The following is a 26,166-nucleotide window of genomic DNA, read 5'->3' as shown; positions in this document are numbered from 1 at the left end:
GATGAATTTACATGAAAAAAATAAAATGAAATTACGAAATATATGAACTTTGTTAGTGATTTATTTACCTAATATCTCATCAGACAGAATGACTTTGAATTTTACTTGATATCGTAAAACTGGACAATTTTATTTAAAAAGTTTGAATGATATATATATATGTAAAATTTACATAATGTTTTTGAAATGATAAGAATGTTGTTTATTTCTATGATGATAGTAGGATACAGTATTTTTAGAAGTCTTTAAACTTACTATTAAAATTCAAAGTCATTTTCTGAACATTTTAGTTGAAATTATTCTTTATTAAGAGTGATGATGCCAAAATAACACTTTTCATTTGTGTGAAATATATTTTTTTTCTTAATCAAATTACCTTGCTTGTAACATACATATTGTTGTTTCCTCTAAAGTATGACCTTGGCCTGCTTGCATGTCAGTACATTTTCTATTTTTAACTCTACTAAATTTTCCCACTCCAGATTGTTGACTGACTGTTAGTTATGTGATTCTATGAAAGAATTTTTCTTTTTTTCTTTTCATTTTTAATTAAATACCTCTGTGACATCTCAAAATTAGATACTGTATATAAAGTGTACCCTGTAGGTATTGTGTGAAAGAACAATACATTTATTGCAAGATTTGCTTAAACATGGCAAGTTAACAAGCTATGAACCCAGAACCTGTTATACAATAATGTTTCTTTTTTTAATTACACATAAAGCATTTGAGAGAGTCTTTCAAGCTATGTTGTATGCTCTGAATAACCATTGTTAAAATATTTTCTGTAGACTTAAAAATAAAAAAATAAAAATGTCTTTTGGTGTTGATGTAAGTTAGCTAAAATCTTCATGATGGAGTTATGTCTTCTTTTTTTTCCCCAAGTCATTACATATATAAATACATTTAGAGAACTGATTGTGAACAAACTCTTGTCAATGAAAACATAAATTTATAAACAATGGAAATGCAAATGCATTAAATTTCTAGTTGAATATTTTAGACATTGAAAATTCTGAATATCTTGGGGTGTTTCTTGATCTCTGAATATGTCTATATCCTGAACCTAAATTGTAATAATTTAATCACAAACTAAACAACTGAAATGAGACTATCTACACCTTGAACTACAGTTTTAGATAGAGTATGAGAAGATAAAAAAGACAAAAACAAAACAAAAAATTTTAAAAAATACAAATGCTTAACCTTTTAAGATGTGTCTAAAAATTAATTGAAATTTGTCGCTTGAGCTATTTTAACTTTTTTTTTCAAATTTTTGTTGAAAGGTCATGCTAATGACCTTCCAGCTATTGCCTTTTTTTATAGTAATCTGTTATTATACCACAAAGTCAGGTGATTTGTAGTTACTTGTGTATTTTCTTTCATCAGACCTGTATTATTCAATCTTTATTTTCTAATTTTCCCAGTGGTGTCTCCACTGTACTAACACTTTATGAATGTGTTTTGTCTCTTTCCATGTCTAGCAGACGAGATCCATTATCCCCAAGCTACCAAGTTTAAGTCTGGGAGGTGCACCGTGACCCTGCATGGAATGGTCTTCACATAGCAACCTGTGCATCATCTGCCAGTGTTATAAAGCTGCCTGCCCACCTGTTTCCCTTGTCATCTTATCAAACTCTATCTTGAACTTTGCTTGTTGCCTAACCAATCACATATTTCCCTTAGTCCCATATTCTTTGACCTTTGAACCTTGTATGTTTTTGCAGACATTTTAACTAATCTGAGCTGGCTCTTTGGACAGTGTCAGAGGTGCTGACTAGTGGTCACTAAACAGCAATGGATATGATTATCTTTAACTACTGACCAGTACTGGGTTTAGTGACCTGTGACCACTAACAAGTACTGCATGAGTTGACCTCGGACTGCTAATATTGGTAACCTCTGACTGCTAACCAGTGCTGGATGTGGTAACCTTTGATTACTACCAATATTAGAATGCAGTGACCTCTGACCGGTATAGGGTGCATCAACCTCTGACCAATGACAAGTACTGGGTGCATTGACCTCGGACTGCTGACCAGTATTGGGTGCAGTGATCTCTAACCACTGACCAGGACTGGTTGCAGTTACTAAATGATATAGGATGTATTTATTTATATACTAATATGTTTTATAACCATTTTAAGCATTATTTGCACTCTGTTATTTCTACACACATCGATCTGTAAGGTTTTCATTCACTCAACAAACCAGTGGACTGTGTTAATACCTTAATTTTAACAGTTTGTAAAAATTCCTGTCTCACAATCTCATAGTGCTTGAGTTTTCAGAATGTGAATGCTAATCCTAGAATATGACATACCTGATTTGTTGGCCGTTGGTGAGTCCTTACTAACTACCAAAGGCCTGTTCTGGTAAGGTGTTCTCTACCACAACAGCAAGCTTTGGTGTGAAACGGTTTATAATAATGTTTTAGTTTTATATAAAGTTTGTTTCTGTTGAGAATTTTAGACTTTGAATATTTTTTCAAATTAAGTCATGACATAATGATTTCAGTAGATTTTCTTGTCCCAGTACAAAACTGAAAACTGTTGGCTAGCTCAAAAAATAGGACTAAATGGTTGCCATAACAATGTGATCACGCATGCAATGAATGTTGTCCAGTGCACATGTTTGGAGTTTGAACCTTACAGATCGGGCGTGCATGTACAATTGTATACCTCTACATATGTACTTACATATATAGTAATTATATTATCTTATTAAGTTTTTTGCATCTGCTCCTATAACCACTGCACTGTGCTGTATTTACACTATTGATTAGTTTTGCATATTTTGTAATTACACATTTATCTTAATATATTGTTGTTCATGATATTATCATAATTTCAATAATTTTATATACCATTATAATATTGGTCCATACTGTGGGTCTTTCAGCCCTTTTCTGTCCTTTAATGGTAAAAAGACATATTTTTTTGAATTTATAGAAATTTTTTATATGGTAGCGGGTTTATGGACAAACTCCAAAACTCAATCCATGTTGTTCAGATTTTTTATAACATTACAGTTGATCTGTCCAATCACAGACTGAGATACATTTATATCTAAGTCTGTGGTCCAATATACTAATAATTTTACTAATATAATGTCATTTTACAATAAGGCAAACTGTTTTCTATCCATATGACATTTTTGACAGTAAAAAGAAAAAGAAAAAAAGTGGGTTTTTTTTTCTTTTTTTTTTTTTTTCAAAAGCATTTCACCAAAACATTAGAGAAATGATTACAGCCTGTTTTTATTGTATAGATCAAACAATATGTATCATGTGCTTTTTACTAATGCTGTTGTTTAATCTGCTATGTACATAGTTGCATGTACTGCAGTCTGTCCACTTGATATTAACCACTGGAAGGGAAACTTTGATATAAGAGTATATATTGACAACTGGTGCATTTCTTGGTACTTTACAGAGTAGAAAACGATTGGAGATTCGGAAGGTGGTAGCTGTTTGATTTATCAAGACAAATATAGTGAAACGAAAATTCAGTGTTAATTCCATTTGAAGATGTGACACCATCTGGAAGGATGATGAGACGTTCACTGGTATATATAATGGTGATCCAACTTTATGGAATTGTCTTTCTTCCTGTATCTTTCAATGATTCATTATTTGTGAAGATGACAAATATATTCAAAACCAGCATGGTAGCCTAAAACCATTCAATGCATCGAAGCAACATCTGCTGCACTACAGAGCTACAGGAAGTCTTTTTAGACAGCAGACCGCACTCTGGATTATAATGGGCAAAATCTGTGCTGTGCATGGAGAACTTCAACTATGTGTCTGTAATTTGATACCTAATGTGCATGCCCAGAACTTTGACATAGCTGTAGTTGAGACACGATTGCTGTGGGTATAGGGGATCACACAACATCGCTATGGCAGCATGTCCTTGTGGGGTCTACATGTAATCTGTATATATGAGTCCAACACGCATACTAAACCTTGCATTGGACATATGCTGTTTCCAACTTCAGGTCTCCCCCACCTCATCACAAATGTTATCACAGGTAAAGTGGGACCACACATCACAGAAGAGGTGAGCCAGGAAGGATAACTCTTGTGTGAATGAGAAATGTACATTTTATGTATGATCTCATAATAAAAATTTGATATTTTAATGCAGAGTTTGCTTGCACCCAAGCTTTCCCTTGTTAGTGGAATATTTCTAGAGTGTATAAATGAGAAAACATTTTGTTATCTTTCCACAAACTTATAACCTTTAGAATGTTTTAATTTGTAGAAGAAAGTGGTGCTATTTTTATAGAATGCAAAAAAAAAAAAAAAAAAAGATTGTATTCCATGTTATATCATTGCTAAATATGATCTTCTAGACTATATATATATATATATATACATACTATATGTTAATATTTATAGAATTGTGACTGCGTACTGGTTATGGCATGGTGCACAGTCTGGGGCTTTCCTAGTTAGGATAGTGATTAATGAACATTCTTGTTAATTTGATGGAATTGATTGGTATGGGAGGTTGTGATTGGATACACTTGGAGTTTCCTTGGGGGAAGACTGTGATTGGATACACTCTGTGTTTCCTTGGGGGAAGGCTGTGATTGGATACAATCTAGTTTTCCTGGGTTGGAGACTGAGAAAGTAGTATACACTAGGGGTTTCCTTGATGGGAGGCTGTGATTGGATACATTCAGGGTTTCCTTGGTAGGAAAATGTAATTGGATACACTCAGGGTTTCCTTGGTTGGAAGCTGTGATTGGATACACTCAGGTTTCCTTGGTTGGAGGCTGTGATTGGAGACACTCAGGTTTCCTTGGTTGGAGGCTGTGATTGGAGACACTCAGGTTTCCTTGGTTGGAGGCTGTGATTGGAGACACTCAGGTTTCCTTTGTTGGAGGCTGATTGGATACACAAGGGCTTCTTTGGTTTGAGGCTGTGATTGGAGACACTCGGGCTTCTCTGATTGGAGGCTGTGATTGGAGACACTCAGGCTTCTCTGGTTGGAGGCTGTGATTGGAGACACTCGGGCTTCTCTGATTGGAGGCTGTGATTGGAGACACTCAGGCTTCTCTGATTGGAGGCTGTGATTGGAGACACTCAGGTTTCCTTTGTGGGAGGCTGTGATTGGAGACACTCAGGTTTCCAAGGTTGGAGGCTGTGATTGGAGACACTCAGGTTTCCTTTGTGGGAGGCTGATTGGATACACAAGGGCTTCTTTGGTTTGAGGCTGTGATTGGATACACTCAGGTTTCCTTGGTTGGAAGCTGTGATTGGAGACACTCGGGCTTCTCTGGTTTGAGGCTGTGATTGGATACACTCAAGTTTCCTTGGTTGGAGGCTGTAATTGGAGACACACAGGTTTCCTTTGTGGGAGACTGTGATTGGAGACACTCATATTTTCTTGGGGTGAGATTGTGATTGGAAACATTCAGGTTTCCTTGGTCAAAGGCTGTGATTAGATACTCTTGGGTTTTCTAGGTGGGAGGATGTGATTTGATACACTCCAGTTTCCTTGGTGGCAGACTGTGATTATTTTAAGGTTATGGTTTTTGAGAAATTGTGATTTGATGAATGTTTGTATATATTTGGTGAAAGATTTTGATTGGATGAACTGTCTAAGTTGTCAATGTGGTTGATTTTTCAACACTCGGGGGTTTCAGCTTTTGGAAAACATAATTGGTGATTTGCACAGTATTTCATGTCAGGAAAAAGTGAATCAATGGTCAGACCTACTGTATGTAGGATATTGGTTTTGACTGAATAAACAAACCATCTTTTGTGTGGCTTGGTGAGATGTAAGTTTTGATTAGATAAACAGTCTATGGTTTCTTTGGTAGGAGGTTAATGTTCATTGAATAAGCAGTCTGAGATTTCCCTGGTAGCAGACATTTGATTGGATGTGAGCCTCTGTGTTCCTTGGTTGAGGTCAGTTTCAATTGGATAAATAGTCTATGATTTGCCGGATGGGATTTTAAGTTTATTCGAATGTGGTCTTGTTGATTAAAAAACAGCAGGATGCAAGTTTTGATTGGGTAAATATCCTGTGGTTTTCCTTTGTTGGAGATCAGGTTTGATTGGCTAAATAGCTGGTGGTTTCTTTAATTGGAGGTCAGTTTTGATTGGTTAAATAGATGGTGGTTTCCTTCATCGGAGGGCTCTTTTGATAGGATAAGAATCACAGTTGCTTGCTATGAGGTAGGTAATGATTTGATAAACAGCCTTGTGGCTTCTGATATGTGGAATATGTCGGTGGAAATATAAGGTAACTGTGTTGTGTAGATCTTACAGACAATACCAGTAATCAGAGTATGTCAACTTTGTTACGGGTTTCATTCAATACTCTTTAGTTCGAGGGTCATCTAGACTAAACTGTAAAGCTTATTATTGTTTTCCTATTTACCTGATACAGTCGGGATCTACTAAACATTCAGAGTCATATCCATTCCTAACAAGGCTACATAATAGAATGCTATAGTTTTGTTCTATTGAAGATGGATAATTTAAAGTCATGTTAAATCTCCATGAACAGATTGATAAAAATTTCAGGCTGTAGGTTTCAAAATTAATAGACATTGAAAATACTGTTGTAAAGGGAAATTTTTTTCAGCAAGATGGTGGGCTGTTCTTTTTCTAAAGTAATTTTTTTTTCCATTATCGTATTCTGTTGAAAAGTGCCATAATTTCATTTGTATGGTAATGGTGTCATATATAGAAGAATGTTTCTTATGAAACATAAATAATTAACTTTGATGGCTGTCAGGAGGTGTTGAGAAAACATCAGTAAACAACATTACAGGTTCTCACACTGATTATATGGCTAGGTTAGAGTGGGTTATACTGCTGCTGTGACAAAGTTTTGTAAAAGTAAACATTTTAACCCCAGGTTTTTGCCATTTTCATTCTAAAACTGGATATCAATGATAAGGAGGAATTTTGTTTAGATTTGCATATATATACATGTGTATGAAACAATGGTAGAATGTATTCAATATTTTTGTGTGATTTTGTGTGAACAAACCCGGAAATGGTAAATAATTGATGGGATGAAGTGCTGTATGTTAACAGTGAAAAAGGTGTGAATTATTAAAAGAGAGGATCTGATTGAAAGTTTGTGCCTACATTATGTACAATTAAAATTAGCAATATTCTCCATTTTGAAATAAAATAATATACTCTTTTTCCATTACAAGCTTCAGTAGAAAAGTTGTATGCTCACATGACGGATTTTATTTAAACATGAACATTATTTTACCCAATGCCATTATGCACATTATATAAAAAAATACTTGTACTCCCTGCTTATAGAAGCAAGAGATTGCTTTTGTACAAACTGTCTGTCAGTTCGTCTGTTACACTTCCAGGTTCTTCACATCACTGTAGGAAGCCTATCTATGGATGGATTCTGGTTAAGTTTACCCTAAGACACCTAGAAAAAATTTAAGTAACAGGATGAGTGAATTTTCATTGATGAATGAAACATTTAATTGTCCTGTTTAACATACAAAACTGATAAGCTGTGACTACGTGTCTACCTGTACAGGATGTGTTTGAATGGGAGGGACTAGACCTGTATAGACATACTATGCTCTTTTTCATAGGATAAACTTTTCATAAATTCAGCAATAAACAAGAATGCTACACTATTTAACATGGATGAAGAAGCTAAGGCTCTACATGTGTATGTACCTAATTGCTGTGGCGTCATGTATCCACTGGTTGTTTTAATAATAAACATCTGAACTTTACCATCATCTACTTACATCAACTTTTCACCCATTAGACATGTAGCTGTATCATTACCATCAGGAGTGGCCACACCAGTGCTTTGTTTACCTCAGGAACCACAACATTGTGGCTATAATCTCACAATGAACGGCAATTTGCTGCCATCTGACTGTATTACATAAAGGCTAAATAGGGATTGAAATTCACAGTCTGATTTTGTATTTATACTCCAGCTGAAAGTCTACTCGGAACAACTTTCTTGTAACTTACATCACTTGTAAGGGGGAACTTCTTGTAATCAGTAATAGACATGGCCTAACATAACATGAAATAATGTTATAACTTGGTAGCTCTAAACAGACTTTAAACTCTTCCATGGTATATACTGAACATACTTATTGTTGTAGCACACTTCTAAATTATGTGAAAACAAATTTTCAGAGTTTTGTTTGAGGACAGCTTGCCTGAAATGATCCTGAGATGTTTCTGACTAATAGGTGTTATTTTTTGGGTTGGTCCTAAATCCAATATTGCCGCCATGGCAGCTATCTTGAAAAAACACATGTTTAACTTCTCAAGTTCCAAAGGTGTCATTGAGTGGAAAATTGGTGTGGATGTTAAGGAAGTGAAGCTAATAAAGTGTTGTTATTTTGAAGCCTCATCTAAAGTTACATATGGCAGCCATTGTGTTACGTGATTGCACAAAGTGGTTTTCCTGAGCCACATCTATTTTAAACTTCTTACAGCTCCACTGGTGGGATTTAGCTGAAACATGCAGAGAATGGTCTGGAGATGGTCCGAACCAAGTTTGTAATTTTTTGGGTCAATCCATACATCAGAATGGCCATCAAGACCCCCAACTTTAAAATCATGTTTTAAACTTCTCTTGTTCCACTGATGAAATTGGTCTGAAATTTTGTGGGAAGGTTAAGAAACTGAATTGAAGAGTGTTTTTGCCTTTACAGCTGAAATATTCCAAAATGTTTCAATTGGTTATTAATTGTTCCAGTGTATCAGATACTGATCTTTACAGTCAAATGACCATTGTGATTGGTTTACCAGCAGACTTAAGTTTACCAAGACAATATTGTACACTACCTTTTCAGGCAGTAATTGTGGTAAAAATGAAACATGATAACACATCAATCAGCATTATACCGTACTGATAATATACATAAAATGCAGAAGTTTGAAACGGTTGAAATAAGATTATAAACATGAACAAGTACACATGAAATTGACATTCAAAACCAGTTACATACTCAGATCTGAGAATCTGTGTCCAGTCTTGCTTTCTATATCTACAGACAGAAAGAGAGGGAACTAGTTAAATCATTAATATGTCTGTGCTGATGGAACAATAATGATTGCAAAGGTCATAGATCAACTTACACATTGAATTAATGATTTGTGTTTGATTCATCTCCCTACAGGACATGATTTGTGTTAGAGTTATCTCCCTATAGGACATGTTTGTGTTAGAGTTATCTCCCTATAGGACATGTTTGTGTTAGAGTTATCTCCCTATAGGACATGTTTGTGTTAGAGTTATCTTCCTTCTGGACATGATTTGTGTTAGAGTTATCTCCCTACAGGACATGATTTTTGTTCGAGTTATTTCCCTACAAGACAGGATTTATGTTAAGAGTTATCTCCATTCAGAACATTATTTGTGTTAGAGTTATCTCCCTTCTGGACATGATTTGTGTTAGAGTTATCTCCCTTCTGTACATGATTTGTGTTAGAGTTATCTCCCTACAGGACATGATTTTTGTTCGAGTTATTTCCCTACAAGACAGGATTTATGTTAAGAGTTATCTCCATTCAGAACATTATTTGTGTTAGAGTTATCTCCCTACAGGACATGATTTTTGTTCGAGTTATTTCCCTACAAGTCAGGATTTATGTTAAGAGTTATCTCCATTCAGAACATTATTTGTTTTAGAGTTATCTCCCTTCTGGACATGATTTGTGTTAGAGTTATCTCCCCTTCTGTACATGATTTGTGTTAGAGTTATCTCCCTACAGGCCATGATTTGTGTTAGAGTTATCTCCCTATAGGACATGTTTGTGTTAGAATTATCTCCATTCTGGACATGATTTGTGTTAGAGTTATCTCCCTACAGGACATGATTTGTGTTAGAGTTATCTCCCTATAGGACATGATTTGTGTTAGAGTTATCTCCCTTCATGATATGATTTGTGTTGGAGTTATCTCCCTTCTGGACCTGATTTGTGTTGGAGTTATTTCCCTACAGGACCTGATTTGTTTTGAGATACCTCACTAATTGACACAATTTTTGTTAAAGGTTATTTCCCTTGTTAACAATTACAGCTACAGGTCAAGCTACAGCCTGCCATTTATGTTAGAGTATTCTCTCTTGGTAATAAATGGAGATCAACCTTCACATCCTGATGATACTTGCATGTCAAGTTACAAATCATACTTGTGGCACATAATACTTTATTTTAAGCATTACATAAATGAAGCCAGTGCAGACTGAAACAAATTGATCTTCATGAAGTGTGTTTGTGAAGTTTATATTTTGGCTACAAGAGTGAATGATCATGGTTAACTATATATAGATATAGCTGAATGAATGTTGGATATATAGCCATGGTTAGCCATACCAAGGTGATGTGTGAATGTGTTATTATATTAATGTTAGGGTTGTACACAGTTACATATAGCCGAGATGATCGAAACATACCTGATAGTTGCTAATGACTGAGGCATGTCAATTTGTTAAAAATATTTATTCATAGTTGATAATCTCGGACAACATTGGTAAGAGTTGATCTTGTTTACCAGGTTTATCCTGCAATAAGCCCAGGGGACCAACACATTACTTCTTACTCAAAGTAAGAAAAACATTGGTGTATAATTTTATTGAACAGTATCTATGGGCAGACTTCTCACCAGGCATGGGCTTATTGTTGGAGAAATAGATAAAGATGACTGAGAGTTTTTATCATCTTGGTTAACTACATAGCCAGTATTTTATAATCTTTGTAAATTATTTAAGAATTAAGAATCCTGTATATACTTTTGGTTTAAGATATATAGCTGAGCATGTGTAAAGTATTTGTTAACTATAGCTGAAGACATGTCATAATAAGTATTTATCCCAGGGTTCTGATATGTATATAAAGAAAACATGTAGATACAGTGTATGTGTCGTCCTTGTTCACCAGGAATATGACGTGTACCGTTGTATTACCTGGCCTCATGTAAGACTGCAGCCAATCTTGCTCCCATGATGGGTTTGCATTGTCAAACTATGATGTACATATTGTTTGATACACATGGCTGGTAGAGAGTTGTTAGCTATACTTGGCTTTGTGTGGCTGTATCATTACTTTACATTAATTATTAGTGGGATTTACATGAACTGTCAAGTTATAACTGTAAAATATCTGCTACACAACCTATTGTTTGCATATTTCAACCACTGATAAAATACCTTCAGACAATTTGCTATTATTCATATTTTTAGCTCACCTAGCCCAAAGGCCCAAGTGAGCATATCCATGTCAGGATGTCCATCAAACTTTTCTTTAAACTTTTAAATAACCAGATGGTGTAGGGTCAAAATATTTAACTGATAGATTCATTGGACGGAGTTTGACAAAGTTTGCAAAAAACTTCATGATTTCGTATTATTAACTTAAGGGTCTAAAATCACAACATCTACCTGGTATTCCCGGAATAGAACCCAATGAAGTTTGTGAAAAGAAGTGACCTCGATCCATATTAAAAAAGTGGTAAAATTTGTTTAAACGCTAAAACTCTTATTTTTTAAAACACCTAGTAATTACAATTGTACCATTCAACTGTATATTTAACAACAGTGTATAAACAATATATAACATGCAGCTATAGGAGTATTTCACATTTGTTAAGAATCACCAGGCTTTTCAACGTGTATAAAGTGCCACTAGCTTATGAATAATAGATCTACACAATCAAGTAATTTATCTTTTTGATAAACAAACAACAGCCTTTTTGTATGTTTCAGTTGCTAGGTACCACATTGCTGTGTAATTTACAAATGCTTTGTACCACAAGGTTACTTGTGTAATTGATAATTGTTAAGAGCCACAAAGTTACTGGTATAACTGATAATTGTTAAGAAACACTGTAAATGTAACTACCACAAGGTTACTTGTGTATTTAACAACTGTTACAATACTACCACAAGGTTACTTGTGTATTTAACAACTGTTACGATACTACCACAAGGTTACTTGTGTATTTAACTACTGTTACGATACTACCACCACAAGGTTACTTGTGTATTTAACTACTGTTACAATACTACCACAAGGTTACTTGTGTATTTAACAACTGTTACGATACTACCACCACAAGGTTACTTGTGTATTTAACTACTGTTACAATACTACCACAAGGTTACTTGTGTATTTAACAACTGTTACAATACTACCACAAGGTTACTTGTGTATTTAACAACTGTTACGATACTACCACAAGGTTACTTGTGTATTTAACTACTGTTACAATACTACCACAAGGTTACTTGTGTATTTAACAACTGTTACGATACTACCACAAGGTTACTTGTGTATTTAACAACTGTTACGATACTACCACAAGGTTACTTGTGTATTTAACTACTGTTACGATACTACCACAAGGTTACTTGTGTATTTAACAACTGTTACAATACTACCACAAGGTTACTTGTGTATTTAACAACTGTTACGATACTACCACAAGGTTATTTGTGTATTTAACTACTGTTACGATACTACCACAAGGTTATTTGTGTATTTCACACTTTCTTAGGCTCCATCATGTTATTTTATATATTTACAGTATCACCATACTATCTGTGCATTCAATATCAAGATAAGGATTTATGTGCATCTGACAACTGTTAAGTACCGCCAGATTATTTGGTACCATTTAATTACTATCAAGTTAGGTTTTAGCCCCAACCTGCTTATGTGTGCTGGAAAAAATACACAGACTGGTTGACAGAGCCAACCAGTGATTGGTCGATACCGAAGGCCATGACTATGTAGATCAGCAGTGTTATGATTGTTGATTTTGTTATTATTTATTATCATTATTATGTGATCAGTATAATGTAGAACCAAGATGGCTGCTGCTGATCACTATGCTACTAATATAATGATATCATCAAAATAAAGATTCACGTTACAATTAAACACGGTTTTCTTGTCTTTTGATATCTGTGTACTAATATTTCGGTGAGTTAACCCTGAAATCCTGATCATTATAATCTATTCTAAAGACACCTACATATCGTAATATAGATGTTGTCAATAAAGGAGTTCAAAATGAATAATCTATCCATTAAGCAGGAATCAAAATATAAAACATATCTTAGAATTACATGAAAAATTTTATAAAGGCTTGTTATAACAGAGATTGTACACTATCTTCTGCTGTAAGGTGTAGGTGACCAGAATTATCTTCAGTGATTATCTATGACTAGGTGACCAGAATTAGGTTCAGTGGTTATCTATGACTAGGTGACCAGAATTAGGTTCAGTGATTATCTAAGACTAGGCGACCAGAATTAGGTTCAGTGGTTATCTAAGACTAGGTGACCAGAATTATCCCCAGTGGTTATCTAAGACTAGGCGACCAGAATTAGGTTCAGTGGTTATCTATGACTAGGTGACCAGAATTAGGTTCAGTGGTTATCTAAGACTAGGTGACCAGAATTATCTTCAGTGATTATCTATGACTAGGCGACCAGAATTAGGTTCAGTGATTATCTATGACTAGGTGACCAGAATTAGGTTCAGTGGTTATCTAAGACTAGGTGACCAGAATTAGGTTCAGTGGTTATCTATGACTAGGTGACCAGAATTAGGTTCAGTGATTATCTAACCAGAATTAGGTTCAGTGGTTATCTATGACCAGAATTAGGTTCAGTGGTTATCTATGACTAGGTGACCAGAATTAGGTTCAGTGGTTATCTATGACTAGGTGACCAGAATTAGGTTCAGTGGTTATCTATGACTAGGCGACCAGAATTAGGTTCAGTGATTATCTATGACTAGGTGACCAGAATTAGGTTCAGTGGTTATCTAAGACTAGGTGACCAGAATTAGGTTCAGTGGTTATCTATGACTAGGTGACCAGAATTATCTCCAGTGGTTATCTATGACTAGGTGACCAGAATTATCTTCAGTGATTATCTATGACTAGGTGACCAGAATTATCTTCAGTGATTATCTATGACTAGGTGACCAGAATTATCTTCAGTGATTATCTATGACTAGGTGACCAGAATTATCTCCGGTGGTTATCTATGACTAGGTGACCAGAATTAGGTTCAGTGGTTATCTATGACTAGGTGACCAGAATTATCTTCAATTTATTTGACGAGTCATGGGGACCGAAAACCAATTAACCATCAAATCATCTATAGCTAAAAAATCAGAACAAAGGTATTGTTAACCATAATTTATTATAATAAATACACTGCAATAAACAGCAAACAAAAATACTATAGAATCTCTAACTTGTCTAACAATAGATACGAATATTAGTATTGATATTGGCAGGTCACATGTATATAAAGTTTTATAATTATGTATAATGGTTTTTGGCAATTTGATTGATAAAGCCATCAAATTCAGCAGAAACTGTCAATAATAGGCATCACCTAGACAACCACAACTAAAAACAACAGTAATCTGAAATTGATATCTTTACAACATGATTATCTGACATGACAGAACTTACATATTCCTGATATAATACAGGGATTACAATGTTACTGACATGTTAATACAAGGTATACTATAGTACAGGGCTTTACAACATGTTAATACATAACAACAACTGTTGTTTTATTTACACTCAGACCACAGATCTAATATGTTGAGGGTAAGAATTTAGATCCAAATCATCAATATCACATGAAAACATCAAATTTTCAAAGACAAGTTTTCAGTGACAAGCATAACTCGCATCATTTTCAAATAAAGGAAAAGGAAGCAAAAAAATACTGAGGATTTTTCATCTTTTTTTTTTTTAAATTTCTGCGCTTAATGCCTCAGTTCCCTGGAGACAAGCATCCACTTTCAAAGTAAAATATTGTCTGTTCTCTGTAAACAACAGTATCATAATATACCAGTACCTTCATAATTTTTGGGAGACTTTTTTTTTTCAAAATGATTAATTGTAATTAAGAATTTGATGTTTATGATTTTACTGTATGACATCAATGTTGGACCCTCAGAATCTCAATGCTAAATAAAAACAATCAATAAAAACAACAGAAGATTACTAAGGCCTGTAAACAATGTGAATCATTGACCTTTCGACCTCGTAATGTAACAACATCACAATAGGTTTCACATTGTCATAAGTGAAGATTCTATTGTACTAAAAGACTGTCACAATAAGTTACGAAAACATTGCACTAAAATTTGTCACAATAAGTTATGAAAATATTGCACTAAAAAGGACTGTTTTCATAACTGGAACTGCCAGAATTCACAACAGAAACAGTCAGTTTTTACAACTGGAACAGTCATCCAGAGGTTAAATTACAACCCCCCACACCCCTACACCCCCACACCCCCACTTCTAACACCTCACCCTCTCCAATAGTTTCAATCCCAGTAATCTCAGTACTATATGTATGAGGAATTTCACTAGACATACATGTACAAATCCCTTGTCTTGTCCAATCACTTTAACATAAATCAGAAAAGCTATTGGCCATTGCACAAATACATATGTATAGTGACATAGTTGCCATGGCAATGTATATACACAATTACACATGACCCATAATATTTCTAATATAGTTTCATTGAAATTGTAATTCTTGACTAAATCCCTCTATTAATTGGTCTTTTGTTTGGTCACTACGGCAACCCAATGTCATCAGGTATTTTGGAAAATAGTATCATTGTAATTGCAATAAACACACTTCTAAACCCTAATATATTGATTTTCAGCATAACTTTGACCAGAAGAAGTCTCCATTGTTTTTCAAAAGTGATGGTTCTAGAAATACCTGATGCATCAAATAAAGGCATTGATAGTTAACACCATCTGACAATGAAGTATTCAAAGTAGCTCAAGTTTTGGAGGTCGTTGTCTGGACCAAACTTCTATAGTTAGACAGATTCCAGTATACAACCCCCTCCCTCCCACCCCGATGTAAGGTACATTGTATTATGGTATAGTTAACTATTGCACTTGTCACCATATGTTACCAAACTTTTGAACCAAAAAAGTAACAATAAGTTTCCAACAATTGCACTTTAAAAAAAAATAGGGCAGTCAACCCAGCCAGATATTGTCCTGGTCATCTTTACCTATTGATAATTCTATTTTACAGCCAGACCCTTGTATTCTCTGTGCAATATATCAACTGGCTATCACAGAACTTTACTGCACACTTTATGTAGATGTTGGATTTCTCATTCTTTGTCTATTGAAAAAAACTTTTCAAACTATGTGATAATGAATTATATCAAAATGTCAAGACAAGTCACTTATCATTGCATGCAGTAGATGATATTCCATAGAACAGTGATTTAATCACAGATTTGTCTCTTATGATTAGCTCTTAGATGATAAACTCACCAACAAATTACTGGCAACAGTTGAATGGTGAACAGATAACCTTCACTTCCATGTTATTATTATCAACAATTTTTACTGTAGAGAATTAGTTCCAATGTTCTCAGAGATATTGTATATCTGACAATACCAGCCAAGAAATGGACCTTAATCTGGCCCAAAATTGATCTGACAGATAACATAGCATAGAACTGGGTGGCAATCAAGAATTGGACCTAGATCTGACCCGAAATTGATCTGACAGATTACACAACGTAGAACCAGTTGGCAGTTGTGAAGTGGAACTCAATTTGATCCAACAGTTTATACAGCATAGAACTGGGTGGCAGCTGAGGACTGGACTTCAATCTGACCCAATTTAAACTGGCTACGTTTGAGCCAGTTGAGGAGGACTGTGGAGTTGACTGAGGCCAAATCTTTGGTAGGGCTTGGAGGCTCCCAATTCTCACATGTCTGCAGCTTCACCTGGCCTGATAACTGAAAGTTCAAATTACAGACACTGAGAAACAAGGGGTATGCTGTGTAATGAGTTCATCTGGTGCAAATTTTGCCATTAGGTGTCAAAACCACAATATGTAAATTTAGCCAGGTCATATTTTTGTTATTTACTAAAAGGAAGTAGAAATAAATGATAACGCTAAATAATGAAAATTAGACCAAATCTGTTATACCTCTATACAGATCTTTATACTCTCTCTAATCAACAAAATATTATTTTTAGAAAAAACAGAACACTTAAAAAACATTCTATTAAAGATATAACTACAGATAGATGGTGTTACTATACTTACACTTGAGTGATGAGTAAATAAAATGGTTGTCCACATCGGAAACAGCTGAAACAACAGATAAAAGATTTCATCAGGATTGGATTTCATTGGTACTAACTGGCTAAAACAGAACAGTTACACTCCCAAAGAATATACAAATCTTGGCTAAAACAAAACAGTTACATTCCCATAGAGTATACAAATCTTGGCTAAAACAGAACAGTTACATTCCCAGAGAGTACAAATCTTGACTGAAGCAGAACAGTTACACTCCCATAGAATATACAAATCATGGCTAAAACAGAACAGTTACACTCCCATAGAGTATACAAATCTTGGCTAAAACAGAACAGTTACATTCCCATAGAGTATACAAATCTTGGCTAAAACAGAACAGTTACACTCCTATAGAATATACAAATCTTGGCTAAAACAGAACAGTTACACTCCCATAGAGTATACAAATCTTGGCTACTGACTGAAACAGAACAGTTACATTCCCATAGAATATACAAATCTTGGCTAAAACAGAACAGTTACACTCCCATAGAATATACAAATCTTAGCTAAAACAGAACAGTTACACTCCCATAGAGTATACAAATCTTGGCTAAAACAGAACAGTTACACTCCCATAGAATATACAAATCTTGGCTAAAACAGAACAGTTACATTCCCAGAGAGTACAAATCTTAGCTAAAACAGAACAGTTACACTCCCATAGAATATACAAATCTTGGCTAAAACAGAACAGTTACACCCCCATAGAATATACAAATCTTGGCTAAAACAGAACAGTTACACTCCCATAGAATATACAAATCTTGGCTAAAACAGAACAGTTACACTCCCATAGAATATACAAATCTTGGCTAAAACAGAACAGTTACACCCCCATAGAGTATACAAATCTTGGCTAAAACAAAACAGTTACACTCCCATAGAGTATACAAATCTTGGCTAAAACAAAACAGTTACACTCCCATAGAGTATACAAACCTTGGCCAAAACAGAACAGTTACATTCCCATAGAATATACAAATCTTGGCTAAAACAGAACAGTTACACTCCCATAGAGTATACAAACCTTGGCCAAAACAGAATAGTTACACTCCCATAGAGTATACAAATCTTGACTGAAACAGAACAGTTACATTCCCAGAGAGTATACAAATCTTGGCTAAAACAGAACAGTTACACTCCCATAGAGTATACAAATCTTGACTGAAACAGAACAGTTACATTCCCATATAGTATACAAATCTTGACTGAAACAGAACAGTTACATTCCCATAGAATATACAAATCTTGGCTAAAACAGAACAGTTACATTCCCATAGAGTATACAAACCTTGGCCAAAACAGAATAGTTACACTCCCATAGAGTATACAAATATTGACTGAAACAGAACAGTTACATTCCCAGAGAGTATACAAATTTTGACTGAAACAGAACAGTCACACTCCCAAGAGTATACAAACCTTGGCTAAAACAGAACAGTCACATTCCCATAGAGTATACAAACCTTGGCTAAAACAGAACAGTCACACTCCCAAGAGTATACAAATTTTGACTGAAACATATGATCTATAATCCCATAGGACATACAAACCTTGGCTAAAACAGATGAGTTACACTCCCGCAGGGCTTCCATCAGACTCAAAAAGTGTTGGTTAACCTTCTCTGCCAGCTACAAGATGACAAGTATTAATGTCAGTAGGTAACATATATGGCCTTCCAAATACAGATGTCCTAACTACACAGTTATGACAATTCCTTACATCCACCAAAGAGTCAATAGAATCTGTGTAATTAAGTTTGTGGTATGATTGGCCTTTGTTATAAACACTTTGTCAATTTCTATAACAAGAGAAATTCTGTAAGACAGTTACCTAAAAACGTGAATACATCTGAGGTACAATATTCTAACAAAATGTATCTACTTTTGTGTAAATTTTGATCCAAGTCCCTTAATCAAAGGATAGCTATATTGACTTTCCAGGGTCAGTACATTGTTACCACTTAATGTATGGATGGAACATCATCCACTATAATCTTATCATCTTGTCTCACATTTTCTTCACCTTGGTGGACACAGCAGTACAGTTCAGCTTAAACGTCCTGTGATTTCATTACCACTAGATACAATGTATACCACAGTGTAATACACTTCGCACTAGTCATTAGCTCGGATTTTCTAACTTGTGATATATGTAGCTGTACAATACTCAAGGGATAAAGAAATGCAGGGTGGCATAATTTGCAATATCCTGCAAACGCGTTATTAAAAAACAATGAAAATCGGTCAAACAACTCTCTAGGTTACAGTGATGTGGTCCTGTATTGAATGTTGTATTATTGTATTGCATGACAATGTCTCCAGGGGAAAGCACGAAACGGGAAAATCTCGTGCACAGTAGTGTTGTGACATTGAGTTACATTGTTCAACATACTATTAGATAGTCTTCATATAGACACATCGTTTTCCGATATTTTGATTAATTTCTGATAGCATTAAACAATGGCACAGCTGATGGAAGTTCATAGGGGTCAGGCCATTGTGATGATTATGCATTTCTTTCGCTGCTCGTTGCCGGCATCATATGGCTTGGGTGGTGGCCCCAGAATATTCCCATTGAGGCAGTGGAGGCGGGTCTTGTTTATTGATGAGTCGCATTTCACCCTGTTTTAAGCAGATGTTTGACATCATTTGTACTGACGTTGTGGAGAATGTTTTGCCTACTGCTGCGTAGTAGAGAGGGATGATAGGTTTAGGGGTGGATTGGTTATGGTGTGGGGAGGAACCCCACATGGGTAATTTAACTGCTGCTAGGTATAGAGATGAGATCCTCCAACCCCATGTTGTCCCATTATTGAAGCAAAACAACCTCAATTTCAAGCAGGATAATGCTTGGCCCCATGTAGTTAGGATCTGTCGCAACTTTCTCACTAACAATAATAGCCATCCACTGGACTGGCCACCATGCAGTCCCAACCTTTCCCTTATAGAGCACTTGTGGGACCAGCTGGATAGACAGATTCGACGATGCCAGCCTCCTCTTGTTACTCTGACCCAACTAAAAGCAGCACTCTTGGATTAATGGGCCAACCTCCCAATGAGGTGGATTAAATTTCTCATGAACTCCATGCCTTGTAGAATTAGAGCTGTGGAGAGAGTGAATGGGGGACATACCCGGTATTGAATAGCCAGCTCCCACAAACTGTCCATTCAATTTCAGATTACAGATTTCTCCTGCAATTCCCTTCAATTACTCCTAATCACTTACCAGATACAAATTGTCGATTTTGCATTTTGTTCTATATAGATTAATCTTCATTCTTACATAAAATATTGAACATTATACTCGACGTCTTGTCTAGAATCATCTTCAAATTTTACCCTGCATTTCTTTATCTGTTGAGTATATTTTAAGACTGCCTACATGTTCAGCACCAATAGCAAATGATAGGTCCAGGTATGAAGGTTTTAAGGCTGTAAGAGGCTCCAGACTAAAATCTAACTAGGGCTGTGCCATTAGGGTTTATTTGCCAATTATGTAATTATCAGGTGATGTTAATGTAATACAAATACTACACATCACAAAAAGTATTTTCCTGTATTAACTTGACTTGGTTCTGAATTTATAACAAAAATGTTGTGAGCAACTTCCAGCACCTAAACCTGAATCTGTGAGAAAGGTTGATTCGTTAGAAAATTATCAACATTAACATCAGGCTTGCATTTTATCAATACAGAATGGCAGTGTTCACCAGGGTCCTTACAAAGTGATAGGGTTATATGGGAAGATGATAAAGGCCTTATCATACACCTTCCAATAACAATTCAGCCAATCCATGTAAAGTTACAGCAGGGTTTACATGGTCAGTGAGAACAGGCAGTTATTTCACAGATGTAAGATTTTATTTAAAAGTTTTATTTAAAGGTATGCTGAAGAACAAAACATTTAAATAAAAAAACACTTTTGTACACAAAATGTATTGTAATCTTGGTGACCACCAATGGTATGATATCACAGAACATAATATATATAATATAGACTGTTTCACATCTTAACCATTCATCTCTCTAATTCAATTTCCATCACAAATTTTTCCAGCTATAAAACAAAACATTCTAGTAATAACACACAGACACGGTCTACAACACATAGGACATCACAACACTGTCACAGGGCACTAGGCCTATCCCAAACATACTCTAGCACAGAGCAGCTGGTCTACAGCGGGTCAACACTAGTTCAGGGCAGACAACTCTGTGCAACCAAAAGGCTGGGCATAGGGCAAGGACATGTGGTATTGGCTAGTAGGTGGATGCTGTTCTATATTAAAACACCATGCAGGCTTTGTAAAGAAATCAGATTATCTACATAACTATATAAACTCGTTCAACAATTTTCAATACTTTGTTTTTGGATCTGTCTTTCTTGTGCAACACAAAAAGGTATCATACTGTTTCCAACCATGCATCAGATCAGTGTAGTAAGCCCGTCCCAACCTCTGTGTATCCTCCAGGATCAAGAGAATAAAGCAGTTACTCTCGTACTAAACCTGTTCCCCATCCCTCCATCCTTCATTCCCCTCAGACTTTTTCAGAACAGCCAAAATGCTCTCCAGCATTACTGCAGATCAGTATAAACATTCAAAAACTTAATCATATCAGTGTAATACTTTCCAACCCTGGCTCAGATAAACATGTCTCCTATAACATACTTCAAAGTCTTTACACCCCATCTATCACAATCTTCTTGCCCTCTTCCCTTCAGCCTATCTGTTCCTCTACCTTGATATCCTTGCCCTCTTCCTTCCCTCCAGCCTATGTGTACCCCTACCTTGATCTTCTTGCCCTCTTCCATCCAGCCTATCTGTACCCCTACCTTGATCTCCTTGCCTTCTTCCCTCCAGCCAATCTTTACCCTTACCTTGATCTTGCCCTCTTCCTTCCCTCCAGCCTATCTGTACCCCTACCTGGATCTTGCCCTCTTCCTTCCCTCCAGCCTATCTGTACCCCTACCTGGATCTTGCCCTCTTCCTTCCCTCCAGCCTATCTGTACCCCTCCCTTGCCTCTCCTACCCTTCTTTCTTCCCTCCAGCCTATCTGTACCCCTCCCTTGCCTCTCCTACCCTTCTTTCTTCCCTCCAGCCTATCTGTACCCCTCCCTTGCCTCTCCTACCCTTCTTTCTTCCCTCCAGCCTATCTGTACCCCTACCTGGATCTTGCCCTCTTCCTTCCCTCCAGCCTATCTGTACCCCTACCTGGATCTTGCCCTCTTCCTTCCCTCCAGCCTATCTGTACCCCTACCTGGATCTTGCCCTCTTCCTTCCCTCCAGCCTATCTGTACCCCTACCTGGATCTTGCCCTCTTCCTTCCCTCCAGCCTATCTGTACCCCTCCCTTGCCTCTCCTACCCTTCTTTCTTCCCTCCAGCCTATCTGTACCCCTCCCTTGCCTCTCCTACCCTTCTTTCTTCCCTTCAGCCTATCTGTACCCCTCCCTTGCCTCTCCTACCCTTCTTTCTTCCCTCCAGCCTATCTGTACCCCTACCTTGATCTTCTTGCCCTCTTCCCTCCAGCCTATCTGTAATCCTTCCTTGATCTCCTTGCCCTCTTCCTTCCCTCCAGCCTATCTGTACCCCTACCTTGATCTTCTTGCCCTCTTCCCTCCAGCCTATCTGTAACCCTCCCTTGATCTCCTACCCTTCTTTCTTCCCTCCAGCCTATCTGTACCCCTCCCTTGCCTCTCCTACCCTTCTGTCTTCCCTCCAGCCTATCTGTACCCCTCCCTTGCCTCTCCTTGCCCTCTTCCCTCCAGCCTATCTGTACCCCTCCCTTGCCTCTCCTACCCTTCTTTCTTCCCTCCAGCCTATCTGTACCCCTCCCTTGCCTCTCCTACCCTTCTGTCTTCCCTCCAGCCTATCTGTACCCCTCCCTTGCCTCTCCTACCCTTCTGTCTTCCCTCCAGCCTATCTGTACCCCTCCCTTGCCTCTCCTACCCTTCTTTCTTCCCTCCAGCCTATCTGTACCCCTCCCTTGCCTCTCCTACCCTTCTGTCTTCCCTCCAGCCTATCTGTACCCCTCCCTTGCCTCTCCTACCCTTCTGTCTTCCCTCCAGCCTATCTGTACCCTCCCTTGCCTCTCCTACCCTTCTGTCTTCCCTCCAGCCTATCTGTACCCCTACCTGGATCTTCTTGCCCTCTTCCCTCCAGCCTATCTGTAACCCTCCCTTGATCTCCTACCCTTCTTTCTTCCCTCCAGCCTATCTGTACCCCTCCCTTGCCTCTCCTACCCTTCTTTCTTCCCTCCAGCCTATCTGTACCCCTCCCTTGCCTCTCCTACCCTTCTGTCTTCCCTCCAGCCTATCTGTACCCCTCCCTTGCCTCTCCTACCCTTCTTTCTTCCCTCCAGCCTATCTGTACCCCTCCCTTGCCTCTCCTACCCTTCTGTCTTCCCTCCAGCCTATCTGTACCCCTCCCTTGCCTCTCCTACCCTTCTGTCTTCCCTCCAGCCTATCTGTACCCCTCCCTTGCCTCTCCTACCCTTCTGTCTTCCCTCCAGCCTATCTGTATCTGTACCCCTCCCTTGCCTCTCCTACCCTTCTGTCTTCCCTCCAGCCTATCTGTACCCCTCCCTTGCCTCTCCTACCCTTCTGTCTTCCCTCCAGCCTATCTGTACCCCTCCCTTGCCTCTCCTACCCTTCTGTCTTCCCTCCAGCCTATCTGTACCCCTCCCTTGCCTCTCCTACCCTTCTGTCTTCCCTCCAGCCTATCTGTACCCCTAATTTCTAACCAACATCCACCTGATCTGCCAATGTCTAATACCCAGTGTGTATGCTATATTGAGGGACAATAGTGGAAGCCACTGTCAAACCTGGTGTGATGTTACTTTGGTGTCCTTTGAAAGTTTTAATAACAAAAATAATTCCATTTAGCTGCATATGTATACAAAAAGAAATGATTTCATTGACGACATAGAAATACAGCCACAATCCTGATCATACCCCTAAATATTGATTAAAAGTTTAGTAACATTACACAGACTGATACATGTGTTATCATATCGTACAAATCTTCATCATCTCCATGGAGAACTCTATATGTTCATGAACCTGAGTTGATATCTAATGAAACATTTATATGAAATGTAAAGATAATTGTTTTATCTTCTAATACAGTAATTCTGTGACTGCTTAAATAAACTGTTTAATAAAGAATGAATAAAACACGAAGTAGTACATGACTGAGCACTATTGATACACCACAGATATAGGGAACATGTCTATAAAACATACTTTATCTCAATATCAGAGTCAATTATCACATTAATTATCAAAGATAATATCGGAGGGAATACCTGTAAAAAGTACTTTGTAGGTGTGATCATATCTCTTAACTGTGAAGATTTTATCATATCTCTTAACTGTGAAGATTTGACCATATCTCTTAACTGTGAAGATTTGACCATATCTCTTAACTGTGTAGGTGTGATCATATCTCTTAACTGTGTAGGTGTGATCATATCTCTTAACTGTGAAGATTTGATCATATCTCTTAACTGTGTAGATTTGTGTGATTTGATCATATCTCTTAACTGTGTAGGTGTGATCATATCTCTTAACTGTGAAGATTTGATCATATCTCTTAACTGTGAAGATTTGATCATATCTCTTAACTGTGAAGATTTGATCATATCTCTTAACTGTGTAGGTGTGATCATATCTCTTAACTGTGAAGATTTGATCATATTTCTTAACTGTGAAGATTTGATCATATCTCTTAACTGTGTAGGTGTGATCATATCTCTTAACTGTGTAGGTGTGATCATATCTCTTAACTGTGAAGATTTGATCATATCTCTTAACTGTGAAGATTTGATCATATCTCTTAACTGTGTAGGTGTGATCATATCTCTTAACTGTGAAGATTTGATCATATCTCTTAACTGTGTAGGTGTGATCATATCTCTTAACTGTGAAGATTTGATCATATCTCTTAACTGTGTAGGTGTGATCATATCTCTTAACTGTGAAGATTTGATCATATCTCTTAACTGTGTAGGTGTGATCATATCTCTTAACTGTGAAGATTTGATCATATCTCTTAACTGTGTAGGTGTGATCATATCTCTTAACTGTGAAGATTTGATCATATCTCTTAACTGTGTAGGTGTGATCATATCTCTTAACTGTGTAGGTGTGATCATAGCTCTTAACTGTGAAGATTTGATCATATTTCTTAACTGTGAAGATTTGATCATATCTCTTAACTGTGAAGATTTGATCATATCTCTTAACTGTGAAGATTTGATCATATCTCTTAACTGTGAAGATTTGATCATATCTCTTAACTGTGTAGGTGTGATCATATCTCTTAACTGTGAAGATTTGATCATATCTTAACTGTGAAGATTTGATCATATCTCTTAACTGTGAAGATTTGATCATATTTCTTAACTGTGAAGATTTGATCATATCTTAACTGTGAAGATTTGATCATATCTCTTAACTGTGTAGGTGTGATCATATCTCTTAACTGTGAAGATTTGATCATATCTCTTAACTGTGTAGGTGTGATCATATCTCTTAACTGTGAAGATTTGATCATATCTCTTAACTGTGAAGATTTGATCATATCTCTTAACTGTGTAGGTGTGATGTGATATCTCTTAACTGTGTAGATTTGGTGTGATCATATCTCTAACTGTGAAGATTTGATCATATCTCTTAACTGTGTAGGTGTGATCATATCTCTTAACTGTGTAGGTGTGATCATATCTCTTAACTGTGTAGGTGTGATCATATCTCTTAACTGTGAAGATTTGATCATATCTCTTAACTGTGAAGATTTGACCATATCTCTTAACTGTTAAGGTTTTATTATACTTCATAATTGTGAAAATTTGATACATGTAAGTTTAATGTCCTTGTTCTGACTAATTATAACTGGCTACATGGTATGTAAGGCTAATTTAGACATTATCGTTATTATAACTGTTATGTAAATAATGTTATAAATTATTTTTAACCATTTGTGAGAGCTGAGATGCTGTTCTGA

At 36.6% G+C, this 26,166-nt stretch overlaps 1 protein-coding gene across 2 annotated transcripts in view; it reads right to left on the bottom strand.

The window, feature by feature from the left end:
* Nucleotides 1-15,901: 15,901 nt before the first annotated feature.
* The window catches only part of LOC132547788 (protein unc-79 homolog), a 56,950-nt gene continuing 46,685 nt past the window's right edge, over nucleotides 15,902-26,166 (bottom strand). For both annotated transcript variants that reach the window (XM_060211591.1, XM_060211592.1), the window contains exons 48-50: nucleotides 18,712-18,789; nucleotides 17,120-17,164; nucleotides 15,902-16,805 (exon numbers count right to left, since the gene is read on the bottom strand). In XM_060211591.1, coding sequence (XP_060067574.1) covers nucleotides 16,632-16,805; nucleotides 17,120-17,164; nucleotides 18,712-18,789 — 297 coding nt within the window. In that variant the 3' untranslated portion in view covers nucleotides 15,902-16,631. The remainder of the gene's footprint in view (nucleotides 16,806-17,119; nucleotides 17,165-18,711; nucleotides 18,790-26,166) is intronic.

Source organism: Ylistrum balloti, unplaced genomic scaffold (genome assembly GCF_031769215.1).
Source record: "Ylistrum balloti isolate Yb309-2 unplaced genomic scaffold, AGI_CSIRO_Ybal_v1 Utg369978, whole genome shotgun sequence".
Taxonomy (NCBI): Eukaryota; Metazoa; Mollusca; class Bivalvia; order Pectinida; family Pectinidae; genus Ylistrum; species Ylistrum balloti.
Note: the sequence above shows the minus strand (reverse complement) of the source record. Positions and strands in the feature narration are given on the sequence as shown.